Source organism: Chiloscyllium punctatum, chromosome 2 (genome assembly GCF_047496795.1).
Source record: "Chiloscyllium punctatum isolate Juve2018m chromosome 2, sChiPun1.3, whole genome shotgun sequence".
In the NCBI taxonomy this organism is placed as follows: domain Eukaryota; kingdom Metazoa; phylum Chordata; class Chondrichthyes; order Orectolobiformes; family Hemiscylliidae; genus Chiloscyllium; species Chiloscyllium punctatum.
This window is the reverse complement of record NC_092740.1, coordinates 140,304,398-140,331,167: the sequence shown is the minus strand read 5'-3', so window position 1 is coordinate 140,331,167 and position 26,770 is coordinate 140,304,398. Positions and strand designations below refer to the sequence as shown.

The window sequence follows — 26,770 nt, the reverse complement described above, 5'->3', positions numbered from 1 at the left end:
GTTACCTTTTCAAAAAACACAATCAATTTTGTTAGACATGATTTCCCACACATAAAGCCATGTTGACTAATCAGTCCTTGCCTTTCCAAATATATGTACATCCTGTCCCTCAGGATTCCCTCTAACAACTTGCCCACCAATGACGTCAATCTCACCGGTCTATAGTTCCCTGGCTTGTCCTTACCACTTTTCTTAAACAGTGGCACCATGTTAGCCAACCTGCAGACTTCTGGCACCTCACCTGTGACTCTCCTTTGACAATGTATCTGATCGTGGCCAAACTTGTGACATGGAGTAATAAAGCCTCATGGCTGACTGTAACTGTTCCCCCTTACTGACTATTTTCCCACTTCACCCCAATAAGGATCGTTCATACTTGATTTTGACATGTGACCATTTGCTTGAAACACATGGAGTACTTTTGCCACATTACCTGCTATCATATGCTGTAGTTGTGACATTGATGTGTTGGGTCCTCCCCACTATCTAACTGACAGATTAACTGTTCACTGATCCCCACCACCACCAGCTGCCTGTCTCTTCTTCTGTAGAAAAAAGCAAAGCATGCCACAGAAGCTAGCAATCTATAACTGAACTTTAAAGACCCCATAAACTAAGAAAATGATGTGACCTGCACAGAGGCTGGCAGTCTATAGGTAAGTGATAAAGTCAGCGAGTGTGCACTAAGAATGTAAAGAGAAATATATAACTGTTGGCAACCTCTATGCAAATGTAATGTGAGTGTGTGCTAAGAAAACAATGTCTGTAACTTGTATCTGATTACAATCATGCAATAAACAACATTTACTTAAAGACAAGAGCCATTTGTCATTTAACTACCAAGTTTATAGTCAATGCAAGCTATATTGGTCCAAAGTGCTTTTAGTCACATCAATATTAAAAAGTACCATTTGTTCAGTAACTAGAAACTCAGGGTATTCACCTCCAGTTGCTCTGCTGTTGTCACAGGAATGATGATCTCCTGTTGGAGGTTGTTGACCTCCCTGAGTGAATACATTTTTCCATCACCTTCCAACACTGCTTCCTCTCGCAGGTTCAAACATAAAACTCGGCTAAACTTCCTGCAATCATCTGTTAGGTAGGAGAGAATATGCTCCAGTCCCTGCAATCAAAATTATTTTACTTTTAGGTCTTGGGTGCCCAGTCCTCTGGTTTAACTTAGCACAAGTGCCTCAGCTTTTCAAGTTAATTCGACATTTACAGAATTGCATTTGTCACACAATTATGTCTGCGATCTCCCAGAAATAAATGCCCACCAGTCATGGAGGATTTACCAATCAGTTTATAAGAAGTTACTCATCAGTCAGCTGTCCAAAATTCAAAGACCTGCTCACTAGGGTTTAAAAGGAGGACATTACCCACTGATATGTAAATGAACAATGGTCCAATACTGTATGCAGAGGGAAGTACATACTGACGTACAGAGGAAGTGCCCATTGTCATACAGAGGGCCATACTCATCGGCATTTAGAAGGATTATTCTGTGATGTAAACGAAGAACTACAGACTGGTGCTTGTGGTACATAGAGAGCCATCCACCATTATATGGAACTACTAAACAGTATTGAGAAGAGTTTTCAACTAGTAAATAAGCAACAGCCACTGGTAGCTTTCAGTCATTCCCACTATGTAGCTGAGCTGTCCACCAAATTATACAGGAGCTAAAAACTAGTATTTACAGGAACAAAAACAGATGTTGCTGGAAAAACTCAGCAGGTCCAGCAGCATCTGTGAAGAGAAATCAGAGTTAACATTTCAGGTCCCGTGATCCTTCCTGAAACTTCTGTTCTTGTTTCTGATTTACAGCATCCGCAGTTCTTTCCGTTTTTATTTAGTATTTAAAGGAGTCAGTCTTAGAATGCAAAGTATCTAAGAATCAGTCAGTAATTGTACACATTATTTTATGTATACCTCTAAACAATATTGGAAGGAGTAGTTGACAGAATGTGAAGATACCGCCCAACTGAATACACAGCTTACACAGGATCTTAAGCTGCTGTTTAGAGAAGCTATTAGATAGAGTTGCATCTTAATATAATTGAGGCTGTTCTACTGAATACAGAGAAGTACGTGATGTAACAAATGGGATTGCTGACCTCTGGATTTGGTTGTGCCATTCCACATACAGGCATTTTTGAAACTTTTCTGTAGTTTGCCACCTTCATCTCTCTCAGACTACTCATTTCATCAAGATCCAGGGATTCATCCGCAAACTGCAGGTCACAAGCAGAGAGTTAATCTGAGGCTGTAAAGTTATAGGAGGCTTTCAAATGACAGGGAACAAGATGGTCGGTGATCGTATTGTTAATATTGTGTGAGTCTATGCCTTAACCTGCTTTCATTCCTGTATAATTAACATGCAGTGAACAGAAACTGTTAAAACATAGACTGAAGAGTTTGAGACTGTTCAAGTATTGAAATTATTCAGACTGACTAAAAGGCAATTATTTTCTCACAATTTGTCAAGAGATTTCTCTCAGAGATCTTTTAAGTATTTATGTGTTACCATCTAAAAAATGATGGTCAAAAGTTTGGAGATTGATGTGAAATCTGGCGTGTATCATGCAACACTGGTTGGATTCTTCTGAATATTGCTACCAGGTTCTATTCTGCAGAGCATTTCCGGTGCATATACAACAACTTGCATTTATTTAGTTCCTGTATTGTAGTAGAAGAGCTCACACACTTCACAAGAGTATTATCAGATAAATTTCAGCACCAAACCACATAAGGCGATAAAAGCAAATGACCAAATGCTTAGCAAAGAGATAGATCTTCAGAAGCATCTTAATAGGAAGAGAAACATAGATATGGGTAGAAGTTAGATAGGGAATTTCAGATGTTGGTGCCTCAACATTGAAGGACCGCTGCCCGTGAAGTGACAATTGGAACAAAGATGCACAAGGGTCCAGAATTGAAGGAAACAGAGATCTAATCTTGGAAAGTTGTAGAAGGTTATAGACATAAACAGGAGCGAGACTATGGTAGGATTTGAACAAAAGGATGACAATTTTAAGTTTGAGATGTTGCTGGATCACGAACCAATGTAGTTGGTGATGGATGAAGAATAAGCTTATATTTAAGAGGAATGAAAAATGGGAAGTCAACCAGGAGAATATTGAGCGAGTGCAATTTCAGTATACCTGTGTAGATAACAAAAGCATGGTTGAGCTGAGCATATAGGAGCAGAGGATTAAAGCTTGAACAGGGATTAATGATATTAAAACAACTGGAAGTCGGCAGAATTGGTGATGAAAAGAATATGGGTTGGACATTCAGGTCAGATATGACACAAAGGTTGAAAACAATCTATAAGCTACCTACTCCATCCCTTTTCTAAGCAATAGTCTGCGATTGATCGACAAAGGAGTGAAAGGCTATGCAATGTGGACAGGAAAATGGAATTAAGGACACAATCAATCAGTGACACTCTTATTCAATGGCACAGCAAGATGGAGAGTTCAAATGGCCTACACTTATTGATAATTTTATACTTAAATTTTTATGTCAACCAGTCTGTTCATAACCTTGGAATCCAATTTGATGTTGAGATAAATTTCCACCCTTCTATTCATACCGTCACTTATGTCATATTTGTTCTTATACCTTAGTATGGGATTACTGCTAGATCAGTAAGTAGCATTGATTCAATTTACTTGAAAATCTCAACAAGTGAAAAAACTGATAACTTGAAGTTGCAGAGCAATTTGTGTGGACATCTTTGGTCCAGTGCACTGCTGCTTGTAATCTTCATGGCTCCTGGTCATGGGATGGCATGCTGGTCCTTAGCTCATTAGCATACTTAATTTGTAAAGTAACACAGATCTTAAAACAACAGCACAACATCCCTTTCTTCCAAGATAAAAATTACATGCACAAAGTGTGGAAATAAGTATTCATTATGTGGTTCAAAACGATTCACACTGAAACAAGGATTGTAAGATTTATGAGTTATAGACACTGAGAGGTATTGTACACAATTCTGGTCACCCTGCCACAGAAAGGATATTGTTTCACCAGAGAGGATTCAGAAAAGATTTACCAGGATGTTGCTGGGAATGAAGAGTTATAAAAATAAATTGCAACGGTTGGAATATTTTTCACTGGAGCATAGGAGGTTTAGGGGTGACCTTATAGAGGTTTATAAAATCACGAGGGGCATAGTTAAGGTGAATAACAAGGGTCTTTACCCTAGGGTGGGGGAGTTCAAAACTATGTGAGAGGAAAAAGTTTTAAATAGGACATGAGGGGAAACCTTTTTACACAGAGAATGGTTTGTGTGTGGAATGAACTTTCAGAGGAAGTGGTGAATACAGGTACAGTTGCAACATTTAAAAGACATTTGGATAAGTTTATGAATAGGAAAGGTTTGGTGGGATATGGGCCAAATGCAGGCAAGTGGGTATAGTTTAATTTGGAAACAGGGTTCATGTGGAGCGAAGCGTCTGTTTCCACACAGTTTGACTCTATCAGGAATAGGTGATTTGATGATCCTGCTGGATCTCGTGATGGTATAAACTTTGAGACTAGACATTGCTCTCAACTTTAGTGTGTGTCAGTCTCTTGTGCATTGTTAGAAAGTTGGTTGCTGTCATGGTGGCCTTTCTTAACTGTATTAACCAAGTGTGTTTTGTCTCTTCCTCCCAGCTCCAGCCCCCTCCCATTTATCTCTCAGCCCCCTTGGACTCTCCCCACATTCCTGATGAAGAATTTATGCTTGAAATGTTGACTCTCCTGCTCCTCGGATGCTGCCTGACTGGGTGTGCTTTTCCAGCACCACACATTTTGACTCCCCCATTACCACAGCCACATCTCCTTCCTCAGCACCTGACTAAGGAACCGACTGATCCCACATGGACTCCAGACTACATTCAGACTGTCAAAATTTGGACCTGACCAGGACAATCGTACCTACAGCAAATCCAGAAATGGTTCTCCCTCCGGATCCTCCGCTCCCTGCTTGCAGCCATGTGTCACCACCTACTTTCCCTGCAGTCAGCCCTACCCCAGCTCAAGACCACACTCTCCCAGACCTGCAACGGACCTCTGCTGTTCTACACTCTGAGAAGAATCCACACACTCAACAAACACTTTTTCTCCAGCTTATTGGACATCAAGGAATGTAAGTACACCAAACTTTCATGTACTTGCCTCCAAACTCGGGATTCCTCAAACATCTCAGAACCTTCTCCTGGCTTCCGAAACCGCTTGGACGCCATTAGCCATGCAGCCATGACAACCGCCACCACCATGGCAAAACATGACATCAATACTGCCCCCATCGCCCCACAGACCACAGCCACGTCGACTATACCACCTCCAAAATCGTCGCCAAAACAACTACCACCTCAATCGCCACCACTACAACCATCACCGAAACCACCACAAAGTCCACTGCCTCCACAACAGCTGCAAAGACAATCGCCTCCAAAACCACTGCAAAGACTACCCAGCACATCATTTCTGCTCCTGTAGTTGCTTCAACCTTAGCCACTTCTGCTCCCACTGATATCACTCACCAGAACACCGCCAACAAACATGCAGCCACCACCAAAGACATTGTGAACGTCCCATGGAATGTCAAATTTGCACCGTGGATGCCACGGAATGCACAGATTCTACCTCCCTGACCCCCAGAGTGAGTGGCGCTTCTGTTGATGACATCACCCACGATACCATAATCACACCTACTGCAGAGACAGTCTCCGCCTCCAGTCCCAACTCTAGCCCCATAACAGATCCTAGCTCCCAGCCCTGCCATGTTTTCACCATCCTCCGCCCCCCGCCCCCCCCCACACACACACCTCCCCCTCACTGAGGACGAACAATCAGTCCTCAGTAAAGGCCTCACATTCATCCCAGATTAATGAATTTAACATGCATTGCGACATCAAATTTTTCTTCCACCACCTCCTCCTCCCCATTTACCTTGTCCGTCAGGACTCACACCAATCTTCTGAGGACCCCTTCTCCTGCCTCTAATACACCCCATCCACCTAGACAACCCTCGCTAGTCTGTTAGCCGGTCTCGATCTCTTCATTTCCAACTGCTGCCACGACATTAACTGCCTCAACCTGTCTATTACTCTCACTCACTCCAATCTCTCACTCTCACAATGCGCAACCCTCCACTCACCCCGCTCCAACCCCAACCTCACCATCAAACCAGAGGACAAGAGGGGGGGGGGGGCACAGTGGTGGTTTGTTGCTCCGACGTCTTTACCCCTGAAGCCAGGTGCCAACTCGCGGACACTCCTCCTATTGCCCCCTCAACCACAACCTCACCTCCCATCACCAAACTCTCATCTCCCAGACCACCCACAACATCATCAACTCAGGGGATCTCCCACCAACAGCCTCCAGCCTCATAGTCCAGGAACCCCGCACTGCCCGGTTCTACCTCGTACCCAAAATTCACAAACCTGACTGCCCAGTCAACCCATTGTCTGAGCCAGCTTTTCTCCCCTCATCACAACTAGTAACCTTACACCAATACACTCATTCCATTGGCTGAACTGGTCCTCACTCTCAACAATTTCTTCTTTGAATCCTCACACTTCCTCCAGACCAAAGGGGTAGCCATGGGCACCCACACTGGGCCCCCAGCTATGCCTGCTTCTTCATCAGGTATGTGGAACATTCCATCTTCCACAGCTATACTAGCACCATTCTCCACCTTTTCCTCCATAACATTGATGACTGTATTGGCGCCACCTTATGCTTCCACGAGGAGGTTGAACAGTTCTTCAACTTCATAAACACCTTCCACTCTGACCTCAAGTTCACCTGGACCACTTCAGACATCTTCCTCCCCTTCCTGGACTTCTCTATCTCCATCAACGGTGACTGACTCAACACAGACATCTATTTCAAACCCACCAACTCCCACAGTACCTGGACTACATCTCCTCTCACCCCACCTCCTGTAAAAACACAATCCCTTATTCCCAATTCCTCTACCTCTACTGCATCTGCTCTCAGGAGGACCAGTTCTACCATAGAACATCCCAGATGGCCTCGTTCTTCAAAGACCACAATTTTTCCTCCCACGATGCCCTCCAGCGGATCTCCTCCCCTTCCTGCACCTCCACCCTTGAACCCCATCCCTCCAATTGCAACAAGGACAGAACCCCCCAGTCCTCACCTTCCATCCCACCAACCTCCAGATACAATGCATCACCCTCTGCCACTTCCACCACCTACAAACAGACCCCACCACCAGAGATATATTTCCTTCCCCACCTCTGTCTGCGTTCCGCAGAGACCATTCCCTCCATGACTCGCTCGCTAGCTCCATGCACCCCACTAACCCTCCCTCCCTCCCAGCGCCTTCCCTTGTCACCAAGAGATATAAAATTTGTTCCTATATCTCCCACCCTGAAGGATCCTTCCACATCCAACAGAGATTTTCCTGCACCTCTACACACGTCATCTACTGTATCCGTTGCACTCAATGTGATCTCCTCTACACTGGGGAGACAGGATGCCAACTTGCAGAATATTTCAGGGAACATCTCTGGTACACACACTTTAAACATCCCCACCGCCCCAGGATCGAACACTTCAACTCCCCCTCTCATTCCGCCAAGGACATGCCTCTTCCACTGCCAAATTCTAGCCACCTGGCGCCTGGAGGAAGAATGCCTCATCCTCCGCCTTGGGACCCTCCAATCACACGGGATCAATGTTGATTTTACCAGTTTCCTCAGCTCCCAGATCCAACCCTCCAACTCAGCAGTGCCCTCTTGAACTGTCCTACCTGTCCATCTTCCTTCCCACCTATTCGCTCCACCCTCCTCTCCGACCTATCACCTTCACCCCCACCTCCATCTACCTATCACATTCCCAGCTACCTTCCCCCAGCCCCACCACCACCCCATTTATCTCTCAGCACCCCCTTTGGGCACACTCCCCGCCAGCCCACATTCCTGATGAAGACTTTATGCTCAAAACATCAACTCTCCTGCTCCTCGGATGCTGCCTGACCAGCTGTGCTTTCCAGCACCACACGTTTTGACTTTGTAGCATGTGTTCTATGTACAATTGTAGTATTTTACAAGTCCCTGAATTGGCTTTTGTTCCTGCTCAATAATGTTCCATTTGTTGTTGCACTTTTTTCAGATCTAGGCTCACCAGATACTTTGGAAGCCTCTGATGGTAACCAAGTTCATTGGATTGGGACGTATGACTGTGGTCCTCTGTTGTATATATAGATTGTTGTGGTTCTGTTCGCCAAGCTGACAGCCAGACTATTGTGACCACTAGGACTCATAACAGCACACAAACCAACAGCCTCTCTCAGACAACAACTCACCAGAACGAAGGACCCGATGCCCAGCATGAGCAAAACCAATGTAGTGTACAAAATCCCATGCAAGGACTGCACAAAACACTACATAGGACAAACAGGAAGACAGCTAACTATCCACATCCATGAACACCAACTAGCCACGAAAAGACACGACCAGCTATCCTTAGTAACCACACATGCAGATGACAAGCAACATGAATTCGACTGGGACAACACTACTATTATAGGACAAGCCAAACAGAACAGCCAGGGAATTCCTAGAGGCATGGCACTCATCCACAGATTCAATCAATAAGCACATCGACCTGGATCCAATATACCGGCCACTGCAGCGGACAGCTGGAACTGACAACCGGAAGCGACAGATTCAAACCACTACAAATGCCGGAGGAAAGATCACAGAAGCGCTTCACAGGAGGCTCCCAAGCACTGAGGATGTCACCTAGACAGGGGACGAAACGTCTACAACACAAGTTCCCAGCTCGGCGAACAGAACCACAACAACGAGCACCCGAGCTACAAATCTTCTCCCAAACTTTGTATATATAGATTACATAGTTCTGCATCTGCACGTCAGCCATGTACCATTTTAATTCTCCCTTTTTTAAAAGAAGTTTGTCCTGTATATCAGAGAACTTGGACAGATGATGGCTTTGCAGAGTCGTCTTAACTTGATTTCTATTGGAAGTGCAACTCTTAAGCATAGCACAACAACACGATCATCCTGAACTTCACCCTGTCACCCTGAACTTCATGATAATTTTGACAGTATGAACTATTCACTCAACAAGACTGTTGGAACTGAAACAATGTGGTCAGGCTGTCTCATGTTTTATTCCTCTTATGGTATACATGTCTCCAAATGTCCACCTAGTATATTGCAGTCCATTACTGGATTAGTGGTGCTGGAAGAGCACAGCAGTTCAGGCAGCATCCAACGAGCAGCGAAATCAACGTTTCGGGCAAAAGCCCTTCATCAGGAATAAAGCTTTATTCCTGATGAAGGGCTTTTGCCCGAAACGTTGATTTCGCTGCTCGTTGGATGCTGCCTGAACTGCTGTGCTCTTCCAGCACCACTAATCCAGTATTTGATTTTCAGCATCTGCAGTCATTGTTTTTACCTTATTGCAGTCCATTGCCAGGTATGAACTCTTCAGGTGTACCAGATAGTCTGAGCATTGCATTCATTGTATCTACTGTGAATGCACTTGACGTGTCTTTCAACACTCTGACAATTGGAAATTTGGAAATATAGTTTGCAACTAGGAAAAGATCGGTGCCACATGTTGGTGAATAAATCTTTTACTTTTGGATCAATGGACTAATAAAATCTCATGAAGGTGAAGAGGTCCCTTGTGTTGCTGTGATTGGTGACTCTGGCATGCATTGCACATCCACATTGATTTTTTAATGTCTTTGTTGACGTCTGACCGATACAGAGTATCCTGTGCCAGGTATCTTGTTTGCTCTATGCCCATGTGTCTCTGGTTCATGTGACAATACAGCATGGTGGTTAGCTTCCAGTACATCTCTTGAGTTAGCTATTTCATTTCTATATGGCCAGAAGTAACTGGTATCTCTTTTAGATTAGATTCCCTACAGTGTGGAAACAGGCCCTTTGGCCCAACCAGTCCACACCAACCCTCCGAAGTGTAACCCACCCAGACCCATTTCCCCTCTGACTAATGCACCCCACACTATGGGCAATTTAGCATGGCCAATTCACCCGACTTGCACATCTTTGGACTGTGGGAGGAAACCGGAGCACCCGGAGGAAACCCGCGCAGACACAGGGAGAATGTGCAAACTCCACACAGACAGTCACCCGAGGCTGGAATCGAACTTGGGACCCTGGTGCTGTGATAACCACCGAGCCACCATGGCATCCTCTTGTTTCATGTCAAACCATCCTTCCATGATAACTGTCCATTGTGCCTTCTGTTGTGGATCATTAACTATTTCCATCGGATGTTGGTTGCATTTGTGCTGATCGAGCTTCATCAAATTGATCAGAAGAACATTTCCCATCTCAATGTCCATCATGTCTACTTTTAACAGTGGGGAAATTCCTGCATCATTTTTCAGATTTGGTAAACTGTTCGAGGTAATCATTTTCATACCAAGTTTATAGCTTAAGTACTTTTACCAGAAGTCATTGTAGTCTAAGTGCTGCAGTTATCGATGAGTTTTAGCAAATCGTTTCCTATGTTTTATAATCAGCTTCCACAGTAACTTTCTCACTAAACAGGTACATATGGGACCCTGCTGTTGGCATCACATTTGTACACAAATACTAAAAACGCTAAGTATCCTCATAACCCAGATTTTAAAAATAAGTCACTATAGTCCCACACTCTCACTAGACAGAGAGAGAGAGAGAGAGAGAAACAACTGGTAATGGTTTAACCTGATGGTCACCATGCCTCAGAGAGGGGCAAGGTTGAGAAGGTAGGAACTTTCTTGTGGACCTCAGTTGATGCGGAAATTGAACCCCCATTGTTGGCATCACAAACCAGCCATCCAGCCAACTGAGCAAATTGGCCTTATGTGTAGCATGTAAGAACAGAATGTCTCCCGCTCACTGAAATTCAATTGACATGAAACAAGTTCTCAATGAATGCAAGTGACTTACTAGAACACAATGGCGGCCACTGATGGGATTAGCTGGAGTCTTCATCTCAAGTCTAGACATAGCACTCAGTAGCCTGTAGAAGAAGGGTTTCCTCCGCATCCAAGTACTAAACATGACTGAGAAAGCTAATGGATACTGGAAACAGATTTAAAAATAGTTCACATAAAACCATCTTCAGATGCTAAAATTGTAATAAAGTGTTTAATGACTTTAAAATGCCCTAATAACCTTATGTTTCAAGGTGTTGACAATACTGAATGGTAGCACTGTTATTTCCACTGAAAACTATGGGTTCAAATCCAAATCCAGGTTCTTGAGCCTTTCAAAGAAGATGAAGCTTCAGTGGCTTTCCGTATAGTTGGAGGTACAGTGCTTTGGATGTGATCAGCTTGGAATGAATTTGTCAAGTCGAATCCCATTCTCAATATCAGTCCAAACTGAGGGTCAGAAATCCCTAAATGGGTGTGATGGGATTTTGGTTGTAATCTTCACAGAGGTGCCTAATCAAGGAGTCACCTCTGGGAGACACATTTAATTAAGGATGGTAGGCAGACCAGGGAAATAGGAAGTCCAACTGAATATATACAGCAATGACTGGCCAGTCATGTTAATGCATTCTCTTATCATTGTAGCTGGGATCTGACAGTTTCTTGAAGTTGCCTGTCATGATTCCTACATTTTAACATTTGCTACATTTCAAAATGTAGCATGTGTTTCAAAATACTTCACTGGTTGTAAAATACTTTGGAGCATGCTGTAGTTCTGACAGATGGCATAAATGCAAGTTAGTGTTGCCCACAGAGAGTTATAGGCAGATACCAAAATCTTCGAATGTACAATGCATATAATTAACTAACTATTTAAAGTGAATACTTTGAAAATTGGTTCTTCAATAAATTTTCTGTGATGCTCCACTCTGACCCCACTCAATGTTGGTTTGATCACAGAGGAGAACAATATCTACATCAGTTTGTGAATTGCTTTGTACCTTCAATTTTCCATCAATATAACCCACACTTTGTTTCCATCCATACTGAGCTGTACATAAATATTAATGCTTCTGACCTGTTCATGAAGATAGCTGTTAAAAGCAATGAGGTAAAAATATCTCTGAATCATCTGGAATGTTTTGCTGATCAGGTTTTCTCGCAAACTGATTTCCTAAAATAATACAAGATCATTTTTACCAAAAATCAAGCTTGTCATAATTACACAAAACTATTAAATGGTTTGAAGCAATTCCACAATTTATTCCTGAGACTATCTGCCTGATTTGAATACAAATGTTTAAATTTATTACTATCTATATCTCTAGTAAATACAAGGCTAAGAATGTTACAAATAATAAACCTGCTTTACTGTACAAAGCATTATAAGTACTTTTCATTTTATTAATATTTTAAGTATAGAACTGGTTGGGACTGAACTTTAGGATTCTGGATAAGTGGTACTGGAAGAGCACAGCAGTTCAGGCAGCATCCGAGGAGCAGTAAAATAAATCGATGTTTCGGGCAAAAGCCCTTCATCAGTAATAAAGGCAGAGAGCCTGAAGAGTGGTGCAGTGGGAGATGGACTCCCTGAGATTCTTGTAGAGAGAGGAGGAAAACTTCTTCAAGGCAGGCATCCTTGCAAGAGGATTCGCAGTAGGGTTAAAATCAACTAGGTAAAAACAATGACTGAACTTTAGGAGACTTACTACAATTTCTTTCCTACATTTGAAGAACAAATTCAAATTATTTGGAGCTCTGACTAACTACGGTCTGAAAAAAGTCAAACAACAAGAATATCAGGAATAAATATCAAAAAATGCCAGGTACTGTTGTACGTCACACAGTTAGTATGTCACTATACTTTTACAAGACGTGCTCATGATGTCATCACTATTGTAGTATATGACCTGAAGGCATAAAGGTGTCTCAGACTCCACCTTAACTTGGGTCACTTGCAGCATGACACACTGATGGAAGTGCTCTACTCTTTAATCAAATTGTCTGACACTTGCTCGGATACAACAGGCCGAATTCCCCCACTTCTTTGGCAGTGTTTTCTCATGTGAGATTCATGGCACCCAGTTTGCCATGATCCGATTATAACTCTGTTCCTTATTTGGTTGAGCATGCACAGACCTCTTTGACACCCCTATCATGGAACCATTTGGCAGGTGAGATAGAAAGCATGCCAGAACCTTGAACAATTACTGCTCCTGGCACCAGATTTAATCCTGGCTGCACACCACTTCAAATGCAGCAAGACAGCATCTGTCCTTCACCCTCAGATGCTCCACCGCTACCCCCAAGGAAATGGCACAGGTGGTCAGGTTAACTCCTTGGTTCAGCTACAGGGACTTGGAGGTACCAGCGGGATGGGCTGGTGGTAAAGGAGCCAGTGTTTCTTCCTGCTGATTGGCATAGAGGGCTATGACACCAGACTCAGCCAGCCCAACTGAAATAATGGCCTGGGGTGAGTGTATTGTCCAGGCTGGAAGACAACACACAGCACTGCTTGAAAAGAGGTTAATGATCTTCCCTGCTCGGCAATGGTGCCACAATCCTTTCACCATTACCTCACACACAGGGCCGCAACTCCCTCTATTTCTGTCACTAAATACACCTCTCACAAGGTGTGTATGAGCTATAGTTCTCATTGTTGCTTGCATCAGCAATCTCAATCACCTCACCCTCTCAAACTACTAAACTGCCCTGACCTCTGAGCACCCTGTTCACTCACTGGGAATAGTTCATCACCTCTCCTGTTCCTGCATCACCAATTGCTCTACGATGCCCTTGTATATCTAATTTCTCACAGAACTGAAATCTCTGAACTGGTTGCACTTGACCTGCAAGGCTGATCACAGTCCAGCCTATGGACTGGAATTGATTAAGCTTCTTGACTGACTATTCCTATGAACCACTAGTTCCTTTTGACATTTGTACAATGCTGTTTGGTTGAAGCATGTATCATTTGTTTGCTACATAATTTGCTTGCTCATGGTGCAGCAGTGGCATTGTCATACCATGGCATCATGCAGTAATATATCCACTGGCTTGAACTGGAATGGCTCTCAACTGCAACAAGCTGTTCGTCTCCCTACACTTGTAGTGCGAGCCAGAAAGGCTGGCAGCCTCCAGGTAAGCAGAAAATGAGTGAGCACTTGGAAAGAAAGCTAAAAAAAAAGATACATCCTGCATCAGTGCATACATGCCCCTGTGCACAGCGGCCTGGCAAAAGCATGCAAGTGCCAAGTGTCCCTGCTGATGCGGTGAGGCTAGTGGTTTCGCAATTAAAAATGTGTTGCTGGAAAAGCGCAGCAGGTCAGGCAGCATCAAAGGAGAAGGAGTATCAACGTTTTGGGAATAAGCCCTTCTTCAGATTCCTGAAGAAGGGCTTATGCCCGAAACGTCGATTCTCCTGCTCCTTTGATGCTGCCTGACCTGCTGCGCTTTTCCAGCAACACATTTTTAAGCTCTGATCCCCAGCATCTGCAGTCCTCACTTTCTCCTAGTGGTTTAGCAATGCCCATTTGCGGAAACGGAGGTAGACGAGGACGGTGTTCATGGAGTGTGCGGGGATGTTGTGGTGAAGACATAGAAGAAAAAGGCAAGTTGCTGTTGCCAGGCTACCATTCTCATGTAGATGGCAGGAGTTGGCACCATCTAGTTTCTTGAAGGAGAGAATTGGGTTTTTGATTTTTCCAGACCTGCCTTATATTCCTAAATTTGCCACCAATGCAGTTGAAGGAAGGGAGTAGAAACTTTCACCCAAACTGTCCAAGTATCCAATGTTTTTATATAACAGTGAGCTATTGGATTTTTCAAACTATATAACCCATTTTAAATTTCTGTGTTACAGGAGGTATGATTAGCATTGTCACGTCAGGTAAAAAAGATATCATACTGATTCCAAATGTTAACTCTGTTTCTCTCTTCAAAGATGCTGCCAGATCTGCTGAATATTTTCATCGCTTTCTATACGCACTTCAGATCTCCAGCATCCGCAGTATTTTTCATTTATTACATTCTACTATGTTGCACACTCTGTCTAAGATAACCTTTAATGATTTCTGTGTTGATATTCCAGCACTGGATCTGATGGCAAATACTATTCCATCTCTTTCCCATGATGCAGTTGGATTCACAGCCTTTCATGAAACAGAGACAGCAGAATTCCCACATGCAGCATTCAAAGCAACTTTAATGCAGAATAACACCTCAAAACCCTTCACTGAGGCATAATCAGGTAAAAACAAACACCGTGATAAAGATGGAGCTATTAGGAGGACTGATCAAGTGTCCATTTTTACCTGAAGGACTGATCAAAAAGCTTGACAGAAGTTTTTAGATTAGATTAGATTAGATTACAGTGTGGAAACAGGCCCTTCGGCCCAACAAGTCCACACCGCCCCGCCGAAGCGTAACCCACCCACACCCCTACATCTACATTTACCCCTTACCTAACACTATGGGCAATTTAGCATGGCCAATTCACCTGGCCTGCACATCTTTGGACTGTGGGAGGAAACCGGAGCACCCGGAGGAAACCCACGCAGACACATGGAGAACGTGCAAACTCCACACAGTCAGTCGCCTGAGGCGGGAATTGAACCCGGGTCTCAGGCGCTGTGAGGCAGCAGTGCTAACCACTGTGCCACCGTGCCGCCCACAAAGTCCAGAGAAAAAGTTCAGATGATGCTAGAAATACATAACAACATCTCTGGAATGCTAAGACAAATCAACATTTCATATGATAATCCCTTAGTGCGAACTGGCAACCAAAGGATCTGCCTCTGTATTCCTGAACTGCTGGGCGTGCCTCACTCACTGAATTTAACAGAATCCCAATTATTAAAGTAGATTGGGCCTCACACAGGGCTCACAGGAAATGGATCCATTTATTTCATCCAGTGAGTTAAGATTTTCCACTTTGTGTTTCAATAATTATCCAGTTTAATTGTACCGTTTGTTTTGTTTAATATGTTTCCCAAATACTGATTGTTATCTGGAACTGCAGCTCTCAAGATCACCAAATTCTAACCCGACTTAGAGAGGAGACATACTGAATCAACTTATACAAGTCAGTTGGACCTTTCCAAAGTTTAAACTGTCAACCTTACCTGGCTCTGAAGCTCCTCTGCGAGCTTTTGTGCTTTACTTTTGGAAAGGTAAATAATTTCCTTCAAATCATACATTTCTGAGCAAATATTCATAATGCTGTCCACCTGAAAATTCAAAGAAAGAATGTTTTAACAAGATTGCATTTACAATAAGATGTCCACCGTTTATCATATTGGAAGAGAATGTCCCTCTTCCTTTACCATATTCTACCTCCCATTCTAGTCTAGGATGTCAACTGGCTGAATATAAAGCCCCAAAGTCCTGTTTTCACTTTTTCCTGGCCTTAAGTGAGTAAACAAGAAAACATCAACCACAAAGTAGAGAATTGCACTCGATGTAAACAAATTTGTCCTCCATATATATTTAAATATGCTTGTAATTAGCTTTTTTTCTATCTCTTTGCTATGTTATAAGTGTGTAAAAGATTAACTGTTGTGTAATGTTAAATCAATGGTTGTTTCCTTGTAACTAGTCAGAGAGTCAGAGTCATAGAGATGTACAGCAGGGGAACAGACCCTTTGGTCCAACTCATCCAAGCCGACCAGATATCTTAAACTAATCTAGTCCCATTTGCCAGCTCCTGGCCCATTTCCCTCCAAACCCTTCCTATTCATTTACACATCCAGATGCCTTTTAAATGTTGTAATTGTACCAGCCTCCGCCACTTCCTCTGGCAACTCGTTCTATACATGCACCACCCTCTGTGTGAAAAAGCTGCCCCTTAGGTCCCTTTTAAATTTTTCCCCTCTCACCCTAAACCTATGGTCTCCAATTCTGGACTCTCCCACCCCAGGGAATAGACCTTGCCTACTTATCCTATCCACACCCATAAACCATTTAAAAATCAATTGAAATTCAGATTATTTTAATATGATGGTTCACATTTCACCAGTTGCAGAATCACAACAAGTGAGATACATGTTGAGCATGGCTCCATGATCATATTCTCTTCCTGATTCAGGAGGTTGTGAGTTTGAGGCTCACTCCAGAGACAGATGTATTCCAAACTGAAAGTTCAGTGCACAATGGGGCTGAATTCTAATTCCCAATTAAAAGTTGGCATCTTTCATTGGATCAAATGTAAAAGTTGTCAGACGTAATTCCTACACCTCACTACCAGAGGTTTAACAGGTGGAACAAAGGGTGGACAGCTAACTCACTTGTTAAGGGTTTTGTAAAGTTAACTATTTTAGCATAGCTGGCAGCCAGTAATTTAAACAGCTTTTCATAGTTAACTGTGATTAGTCAAGTTTCAATACCTGGCAGCCAAAGGAAAGCAAAGTTAGCTTCGAGATGAAGGGTAATTGTCTTTACTCCCTCGACTTCACAAGTCTCTCCCATCACACTTCTCCTCATGCAAAAGCCATTAATGTTGGAACTCTGGCATTCCAGAATTCAGGATCATACCCAATCAAGTTTGGAAATCAGATTCATCCTCACCCCTTTGGACCATGGTTTGGAAACACCAGGATCCCAGTATCAGCTGCAGCTACTCTTCTTGCTCCAATTGCCTCCAATGGAATCCTCCTCATACCACCTGACTTCTGGGGAACTTCTTGAGGGCTAACAAGACCAGGGTTTTTGCCAAAACATTGATTCTCCTGCTCCTCAGATGCTGCCTGAACTGTTGTGCTGTTCCAGCACCACGCTCGTCTTTTGACTCTGATTACCAGCATCTGCAGTACTCACTTTCGCCTACACCTATGTGATGCATACCGTTCAGAGTCAGGACCACTGTCTCTCGAGTGAGGTACTAGACCGAGGTCCCGTCTTCTCTCTGGGGTGCAGATCAAGAATTCCATGGCACTATTTGAGAGAAATATACAGGCGGGTGGCTGGAAGAACACAGCATGCCAGGTAGCATCAGGAGGTGGAGAAATCGACATTTCAGGTGTAACCTGTCTTCAGGACTGGAGAAGGTTTACATCCAAAACGTCGACTTCTCCACCTCCTAATGCTGCCTGACCTGCTGTGTTCTTCCAGCCTCGTGCCTGTGTATTTCAGATTCCAGCATCTGCAGTTTTGTTTGTCTCTATTTGAGAGAAAGCAGGGGATTTACCCACCAGCCCAGCCTAAATTAATTGGTCAGCTGCAACACTATTTTTAGTGGGATTGTATTGTATGCAACTTAGCTCCCATGCTTTCACTTATTGATTATACTTCATTGGCTATGAAGCTCCAAGTCAAGCTGAGGCTATAAAAAGTACAAAATAAAATTCATGCTCTTTCATTTCTATAATTCAAATTTTTATTTGATTAGTTCAGTTTATATATAGATGACAGGTCCTTTGCAAATTTGGATGATTAATTACAATTTAAGAAAATCCCAATTTCTCTTCCAGGATTTGCCTTACTTTACAGATACCCAGGTCACCAATGGAATTCAAATATGTAAAACCCTTTCAATTGTAAACAGAATCTTTAGTAAAAACCTGGCAGTTTAAAGCAAAATATCAGAGGCCTGTGGAACTTATTGTTCACAACATAGATAAAACTGTACAGTAGAAAAGATGTGGGACAATGAAACATAAGCTTGCAGTTGACATGAAGATTAGCCAGGTGGTTGACAATGAGGAGAAAGGTCTTAGGTTATAGGAGGATATAGATGGATTGGTTAGGTGGACAGATCAGTGGGCAATGGAATTTAATCCTGATAATTTGAGTTGAGGCACTTTGTGAAGAAATACTTAGACAAAGGAGTACTCAATGAATAGCAGGACACTAGGAAGTTCACAGGAACAGTGGGGTCTTGAGGTGGCATCCATAGATCCCTGAAGATCACTGGACAGATTAATTGAGTTGTTAAGAAGGGATAAGGGATGTATATCTTTACCAGTCATGGCATAGACTTTGAGAGTAGGGAGGTTATGTTGGATTTATACAAAAATTTGGTTAGGCCACAGCTGGAGAACTGTGTGCAGTGCTGGTCACCATACTACAGGAAGAATGTGATTGCACTGCAGAGGAGGTTCGCCAGGATGTTGCCTGAGATGGGGCATTTTAGCTTTGAAGAGAGGCTGGATAAGCTTGAGGTGTTTTCTTTAGAGCAGAGAAGGCTGAGAGGGGACCTGATTGAGGTGTATCAGATTATGAGGGGCATGGACAGAAAACAGCTGTTCCCTTCATAACAAGATCAATAACACGGGGCAAATTTTCAGGGTGAAAAACAAGAGGTTTCGAGGGCGTTTGAAGAAAGTCTTTTTCATCAAGGCGTGGGTGTGTAGAAGGCAGTTAAAAATAAATACAGGACTGTGAGAGCTAAAACCAACAATACTTGAATCTGGAATTCAGTGCCTGGGAGGGTAGTTGAGGCAGGAAACCTTACAAACTTTAAAACCTACTTGGATGAGTAATCGAAATAGCAGAACATTCAAGACAATGGGCCAAGTACTGTAAAGTGGGAGTCGTGTAGGTTTAGAGCTGCTTTTGTTGGTGTAGACTCCACTGGCCAAAGAGCCTAGGTTTCTATTAACTTGGGTTCCAGTGAGAGAGCTGTGTGTAGTTTTGTACATCTTACAATGGGAAGATTATCCAGGCAATGGGAAAGATGTGACATAGTTACACGAGGATGTTAAGAAAAATGAACAGACACAATTAGGAAGAAGGACTTTAGAATTTCTTCCACGAGCCATGAGAAGGCTGGGGATAAGATGACAGTTGGGATTCCCAGAAATAAGATGACAGAATCTGAGTGCTATGGCATACACAACGCAACTCAAGAAAACAATAAGAATAAAGAAAATAAAGTGTACTCACTTCTTCAATAATTTTTCTGCCATTTGGAAAGGAGGCACTGTAACTTTCAACAATCTGAAAGTGACTTTCTTGACCAGAAAACCTCCTCTTTTCATACCTAAGTTGATAACAGTGAAAGTGATCATTAAGTTAATCAAATATCAACAAAGACTGATTGAAAGGTTTAATAGATCACATTATTAGTTCTAAGCTTGAATATTGTTGAAAAAAAAAGACCTGTTGCCAAGGTTTTTCAGTTGCATTCATCAGGGTAAATGCAAGAGCAGCAAATTTCAAATGATCACAAGTATTCTACAAGCAAAAAGGATGCTGAATGGTTGACAAGTGGCATAATTTATTGGTTAAGAAAATGTAATTTAGAAAGCAATACAGAACTATAGTCTCCTCAACCTCCCAGATAATTCAAAAACTGTGGAAGTCCTGAAACATTCACCTTGTTTACAGAGAACTAGTCCCTGCATATGAATATATGTTTCTTCTAGCAATGAGCTAGATTATGAGTGGAACTATTTATTTTAATATTCATATAGCTTTTGTGCAATCAGGATTGTTCAACAATTCCTACTCAATCATAGAATCACATGTACAGTAGCCATTTTGTTTTGAGTTTTGCAAGTACAGTCTGGTTGAATATGGTCTCTACCATGTCCATTACAAACAAGCTGTTAGTGGAACATGCTGTCAAAGCCTGACACAGATCCTTGCAAATACCTTAGGTTGCATCCTACCAATTAAGATTACTTGTCCATTATTCTTATTTGCTGTCTCCTGATTCTCACCCAAGGTCAATTTGTCTTCATCTTCATGTGTTTTAGCTAATAGTGTCTCGCAAGGGATTTTATCAAACGCTTTCCAGAAATCCATTTGAATAACATTCCAACATGGTCCCCATCCACTAATTTTATTACCACTTCAAAAAACACAATCAAATTTGTTCTCCCTGATCTGCTACAAATTTTCAAGGTGTTCATATCATTTTATTCATAATCACAGACTCTAGCAAATTCCTAACAACAGATGTTGGGCTAAATGGTCTATAATTACGGCAGTTATCCTCCTTATCTTTTATAAACAGTGGAATTAAATGTTCAATCTTCTAATCTAAAGGAATGGCTCCTGATTCAAGAAAAATTAAAGAGAGGGCATTCACAGTTCTTTCAATTACTTACTTTAAAACAATGGGATGGAAAACATTTGGTCTTAAGAGATTTGTATTAATTACTACTACTCTTGTGCTTGTGGTGGTTGTGTAGAATCCCTATCACTAATTCAATATTAGTTTCTTTGCGATATCCAGCCTGCTATCCTTTCCTCCATTGTAAGTACATGTAGACAACTCTTTATATGAAATCCCGAAGTCCGAAAAGCTCCAAAGTCCGAAGGTTGTTTCGTAAAGTTTTTTTTTCTTATTAACAAGGTTGATTAGTGTGCACACAGTTAACCCATGTCCACACCCACTCAATGCATGTCACTCAGATCCAATGGTGGGGGGGGGGGGGGAGGGGTGCCCAGCACTGGCACGCCTTAATTTTGTTTAAAGTGCCCATTTTACTCATAGTTGGTCTATTCTTTGGAAAGGTTTTTTTTTAAAATTTCACCATCAAACTGCCACTTATTCTGAAATTCAGAAAATCCTGAATTCCGAAAACCAGCTGGTCCCGAGCATTTCAGATAAAGGATTGTGCATTTGTACTAATTCAAATTCATCACTCAAGTAATCTGGGTCTAATAAGAAGAGTTTTGAAAAACTAACAAAACATAGTTTATTGCACACTAGCAACTTGTTACAGATTGCATTGATGTGATAGGTTCTGCTACAAAGGATTTGAGTATCACCACACATTAGGTCTTATTCCTTCTGACCCTAAAACAGGAGTGACCAACATTTGTTTAATGAGAACTATTTCCAATTAATTTTTTTTCATTCATGGGATGAGGCTGTCTTGAACTACAGCATTTATTGCCCATCTGTAATTGCCTAGAGGGCAGTTAGGAAACAGCCACATTGCTGTGGATCTAGAGTCACATATAGGCCAAACCAGGAAAAGATGGCAAATTCCTTTCCTGAGAGACATCGGTGAACCAATGGGTTTTTCTGACAATGGGTCATCAGTGGAGTCTTAATTCCTGACATTTATTGAATTCAAATTCTACCATCTGCTGTGGCAGCCTTAAATCCCGTGTCCCAGGACATTACTTGGGTATCTGGATTAATGCCCTGTAATTATACCATTAGGCTATTGTCTCCCCTTTTAATGAAAAGTATCATAAACTACTCAATACCTATGGAAATACATGAATTGATAAGGGCACATATTTAGTTACTGCAATTGAATTACAAAAATATATGTTTAAAATGAAGGAAAATTGATCCTTGCCTTTATTTTAATGCGAAACTGAAACTGCAGGCTGCCCACCAATACTGCAATTTCTAGTGTGTATTCTGAGAGGACAACTCTTAGAGGGTAAGACAGATGATCACTGATCAGGCATGTTCAAAATTGAACTTTGTGAAGTTCATGTTAGAAAAGGTTGATTCACAAAGAGAACCAAATAAAGAAACAGCTTTCATTGCTGTTTTGCAGCTGTTACTGTAATTTCCAGTATCCACATGAGCTCAGAAATTTGTGGCAGATTGCCTTGATGTTAAATGAATATCAGTTTGAAGGCTAACCAGCTCCATTTCCAAAACAACACAATCAAGATTAAACATTCATTTGTTCAGAAATGTCACTGACATCTACTTCCTTGAAGGAGTTTGAAGTAAACATCATACGAGGCTCCATCTGCTCAAAAATCAGTAAATGTGTTGCTGACCGCTTGGCCAAGCCTAGTCAGGAAACCACTAACTTGTCAATGTCCAGGATACCAACAGCAGCTTCATTTTCTGCCTGCATTTAGAATGTAGAAGGAAAATGTGGCATCTCAGAAGATCAAGTTTCAACATAAAAGCTTTCACTGTGCTAATCATGTCAGCAATTGTTTCCTGTTTCTCTTGCAACTTATGGCTCGGGGCATCTAATTTCTCTATCATATCTATTTAAGAATGCCAAGACAAGTATTCACACAATGTTCAATAATTGGTGGTATTTTCACAGCAAGACAGCTCTGATTTCTGGCAAAAGTAAAATAAATTAAAACAATATTTTTCCTCCACTAACAGATATTAGTAGAGTCTAGTCCCACTTCTTTAGGAAGGATATTATTAAATTGGAAAGGGTGCAGAAAAGATTTACAGTAACATTACTGGGACTGGAGATTTTGAGTTATAAGGAGAAGCGAGAAAGGCTAGGATCTCTTTCCCTAGAGAATAGGAGGTTGAGGAGTGCCCTTATAGATGTTTATAAAATCATGAGGGGCATAGATAAGGTGAATAGCAAAGGTCTTTTCCCTAGAGTAGGGGAGTTCAAAACTAAACAACATATGTCTAAGATGATAGGGGTAAGATTTTTAAAATTTCATACAAAGGGTGGTGTGTTTATGGAATAAACTACCCAGAGGAATGATTTGGAGATGCCGGTATTGGACTGGGGTGTACAAAGTTAAACATCACACAACACCAGGTTATAGTCCAACAGGTTTATTTAGAAGCACTAGCTTTTGGAGCGCTGCTCCTCCATCAGGAGGTTGACAACCACCTGATGAAGGAGTGTCGCTCTGAAAGCTAGTGCTTCCAAATAAACCTGTTGGACTATAACCTGGTGTTGTGTGATTTTTAACTTAGTACCCAGAGGAGGTGAGAGATGCAGGTACAGTTTCAACATTTAATAGACATTTTGGCAGGTACATGAATAGGAAAGGTTTAGAGGAATAAGGGCGAAATGCAGGTAAGTGGGTCTAATTTAGTTTGGGAGACTGGTCAAGTTGAACGGATGGATGTGTTTCAATACTGTATGATTCCGTCACTCTAGACAGCAGCTAAAGATCACCATACTCTGATGACTGTTCATCATTAAATAATTTGAAACTTCAGTGATATTCTGGATTTGCACAAATCTAATTAATAATTCTAATGACAGGCGACATAAAGTGGTCAAACCTTCTTACTTTGGCACAAATTGCTGGAATGATACAATGGCAGTTTAAGAAAGAAGGGAAATCAGGGTATACTTTATAATTTGCAATGAAACAGGCATGCTGCGTACCAGCAGTTCCTATTGCCATTAGCTTTTCCAAATGATACATCCTTTTTTGCAAAATAATTGTTGACCTCAATAGATATCAATTCCTCCAATTTCAGAGGCAATGCTGTCGAGGATCCCTCTATCAAGGTGAAGTCTTCAAATACCATTCAAATCAACATTTCCAGTTGGGCAGTCTCACTTTTGATAAGTAATTCATCATGTTGAATTAAAAAAAAACATGCATTCACTTAAATCCTGCTGCAACTGCTCTGTCACATTGGCTGATAATGCAGACAGCATAATGCTTGCTCCTAACTGCAGGACTGAGGGGACAGACCTAATTACTGGCTTGCTTTTGAAATCTCCGAATAAAGACTCAGTCATCATAATCATTGCACCCTCCACAATCACATGGTCTGCAAATGTTTCCCCATTCTTGATCAAATAGTGAGAAACACTGAAAGATGCTTCAGTTGCTGTGTGAGCATTCTTGAGTGATATGGTTTTTTAAAAATTGCTATTACTGCAGTATAGTTTTCAGTTCACTTACTTTCAGTTCACTTGCTTCCTGCGGGAAAATCTGTCTCAAATTGTTCATGACATTTTCTGAATAATGGACGGATCTCTGTGTCAGTTCAAAGAGTGTGACCACATTCCACCATTTATTATTGTTCAATTTACACAGGTCCATGAGGTTCTAAAGATATATATGAAACGGTGTCCTCTTTGATTGAAGAATTGATCCAATACAACCCCATATTTGAATCACTACCTTTTACAATGTCAGCCCATTCTCATCCCTTACCTTTCCAGCTGAGGAAATGTTGTTCTGTGAGCCATGATCAGTGCACCTATTATCATTCCAAGATTGGAGCGTCCCACTCCAGTTTGACAATTAAAGAGGAGGGCAGGAGGTGATTTGCAACTATCCTTGAAGGTGATGCTTGGGCACTCCTGTAAAATCAGAACATGCATATTCAAATAACATAGAATAAGATAGACACCGGACGATTCAAATCATGAATTCACTTGATCTTCCAACGTAGGGAAAGACGATGAGCTGTATTGTACCACTGATCGACAGATGGGAGTCCAGATGCTTCATAAAATGGTGTCAGCATCACTAGGAAAGGAATCTAACAGCATTGAGGGCAGGCAATTAAGTTAATTAATTGCCCAGTTGGCAGTAACTTCCATCCTGCTGGCATTTGACTGGCTGGGGCAGGCTTCCACCACCTGGGGAGACAGGCAACTATATCCTAGTGGCCATCCAGTGGGTTTCCAAGGGACCAAATATCATTTATAGCAGCACCATCGAATACAGAAGGGCTCCTAGCACTGTTTTCCTGCTCCCAGCACATGAAAATAAAAAGCTTATCTGCTCTTTAAGAGTGCCTCAACGTGAGGTTGGGACCCACTCTCATACCCAATTCCAAGTCATAGAGTCATAGAAATACATATTATGGAAACATACCTTCAGTCCAACTCATCCATGCCGACTAGATATCCTACATAAATCTAGTTCCATTTGCCAGCATTTTGCCCTATTCCTCTAAAACCTTCCTAATCATAAACCCATTGAGATGTCTTTTAAATGTTGTAACATGTTTGCACTTTGAAAGTCTCGGCCCCATTTGTATTGAAAAACCTGTTCATAAATGAATGGTCAAAGGTCTATAAACTCAAACTAGGATCAGCTGGGTTATTTTCTGCTTTGATCCATTCTCATTTCTTTCATTTCCCATTTGAGCCGTTAGTCATGTGGCACAAAGGACACTAGATGCATCAAATGCTGAACATGCTTTTATGAAGTCTTATATTTTAGTGACTTGGAGACATTAAGGACTGCAGATGTTCGAAGCAAGAGTCAATAGATGTGAAGCCAGAAAAGCGCGACAGGTCAGACAGCATCCGAGGAGCAGAAAAATCAATGTTTTGGGCCGAAACATTACCTTTCCTGCCCCTCGGATGCTGTCTAACCCGCTGTGCTTTTCCAGCTTCTCATCTTAGATTTTAGTATTGTATGAAAAGAATTACAAATAAAAAAGGCTGTACCTCATAGAACCTTGCAATGCAGAAGGTGAACCTATCATGACAGATCCTACAATTTAAAAGATCAAACTGGTCATTTATTCCAACTGCCTTGTTCTGCAACTGATCTCATTTTCAAGGGTATATCTTTGAAGGTTATTATAAACAAGGAAGCATTGATATCAAAGGAAAGGAATCCGGGAGATATTTTTAACTGACAATTTGATCAATATTTTTTACTTTATACTGTCAGTCACAATAACTCTTCTGATTCCATCGAGGCCCATCAGCAAGGAAACACAGGAAAGGAATTTTGGCAAGGAGTGGAATGTCTGTGACAGGAGACTGTGAAATGTTTCTTGTGGAGACCAGAGAGATATTCCTGGCCATCCAGAGAGATCTTTCAGCTCTTATGTCTAGATCAATCCTCGTGAAAGTTAATGAAACCATAATCTATCTGATCATATATCTCTTTTCGTCTTCACTGTCAATGGGGGTGGTGCCAGGGGACTGGAGAGTGGCGAATGTTGTGCCTTCCAAAATGGACAAATTTCAAAAAAGGGAATAGGGATAACCCCGGGAATTACAGGCCAGTTAGTCTTACTTTGGTGGTAGGCATAGTAATGGAAAGGGAACTGAGGGATAGGATTTATAAGTATCTGGAAAGACACTGCTTGATTAGGGACAGCCAGCATGGATTTGTGAGGGGTAGGTCTTGCCTTACAAGTCTTATTGAATTCTTTGAGGAGGTGACCAAGCATGTGGATGAGGGTAGAGCAGTGGA

General features: G+C 41.9%; 1 protein-coding gene across 1 annotated transcript in view; it reads right to left on the bottom strand.

Moving 5' to 3' along the window:
• LOC140492483 (paladin-like) overlaps positions 1–26,770 on the bottom strand; it is a 118,201-nt gene that overhangs the window by 65,854 nt on the left and 25,577 nt on the right. The window contains exons 7-13 of the mRNA XM_072591375.1: positions 24,761–24,909; positions 19,832–19,928; positions 16,075–16,179; positions 12,030–12,125; positions 10,965–11,099; positions 2,118–2,234; positions 944–1,123 (exon numbers count right to left, since the gene is read on the bottom strand). Of these exons, the coding sequence (XP_072447476.1) occupies positions 944–1,123; positions 2,118–2,234; positions 10,965–11,099; positions 12,030–12,125; positions 16,075–16,179; positions 19,832–19,928; positions 24,761–24,909 (879 nt within the window). The remainder of the gene's footprint in view (positions 1–943; positions 1,124–2,117; positions 2,235–10,964; positions 11,100–12,029; positions 12,126–16,074; positions 16,180–19,831; positions 19,929–24,760; positions 24,910–26,770) is intronic.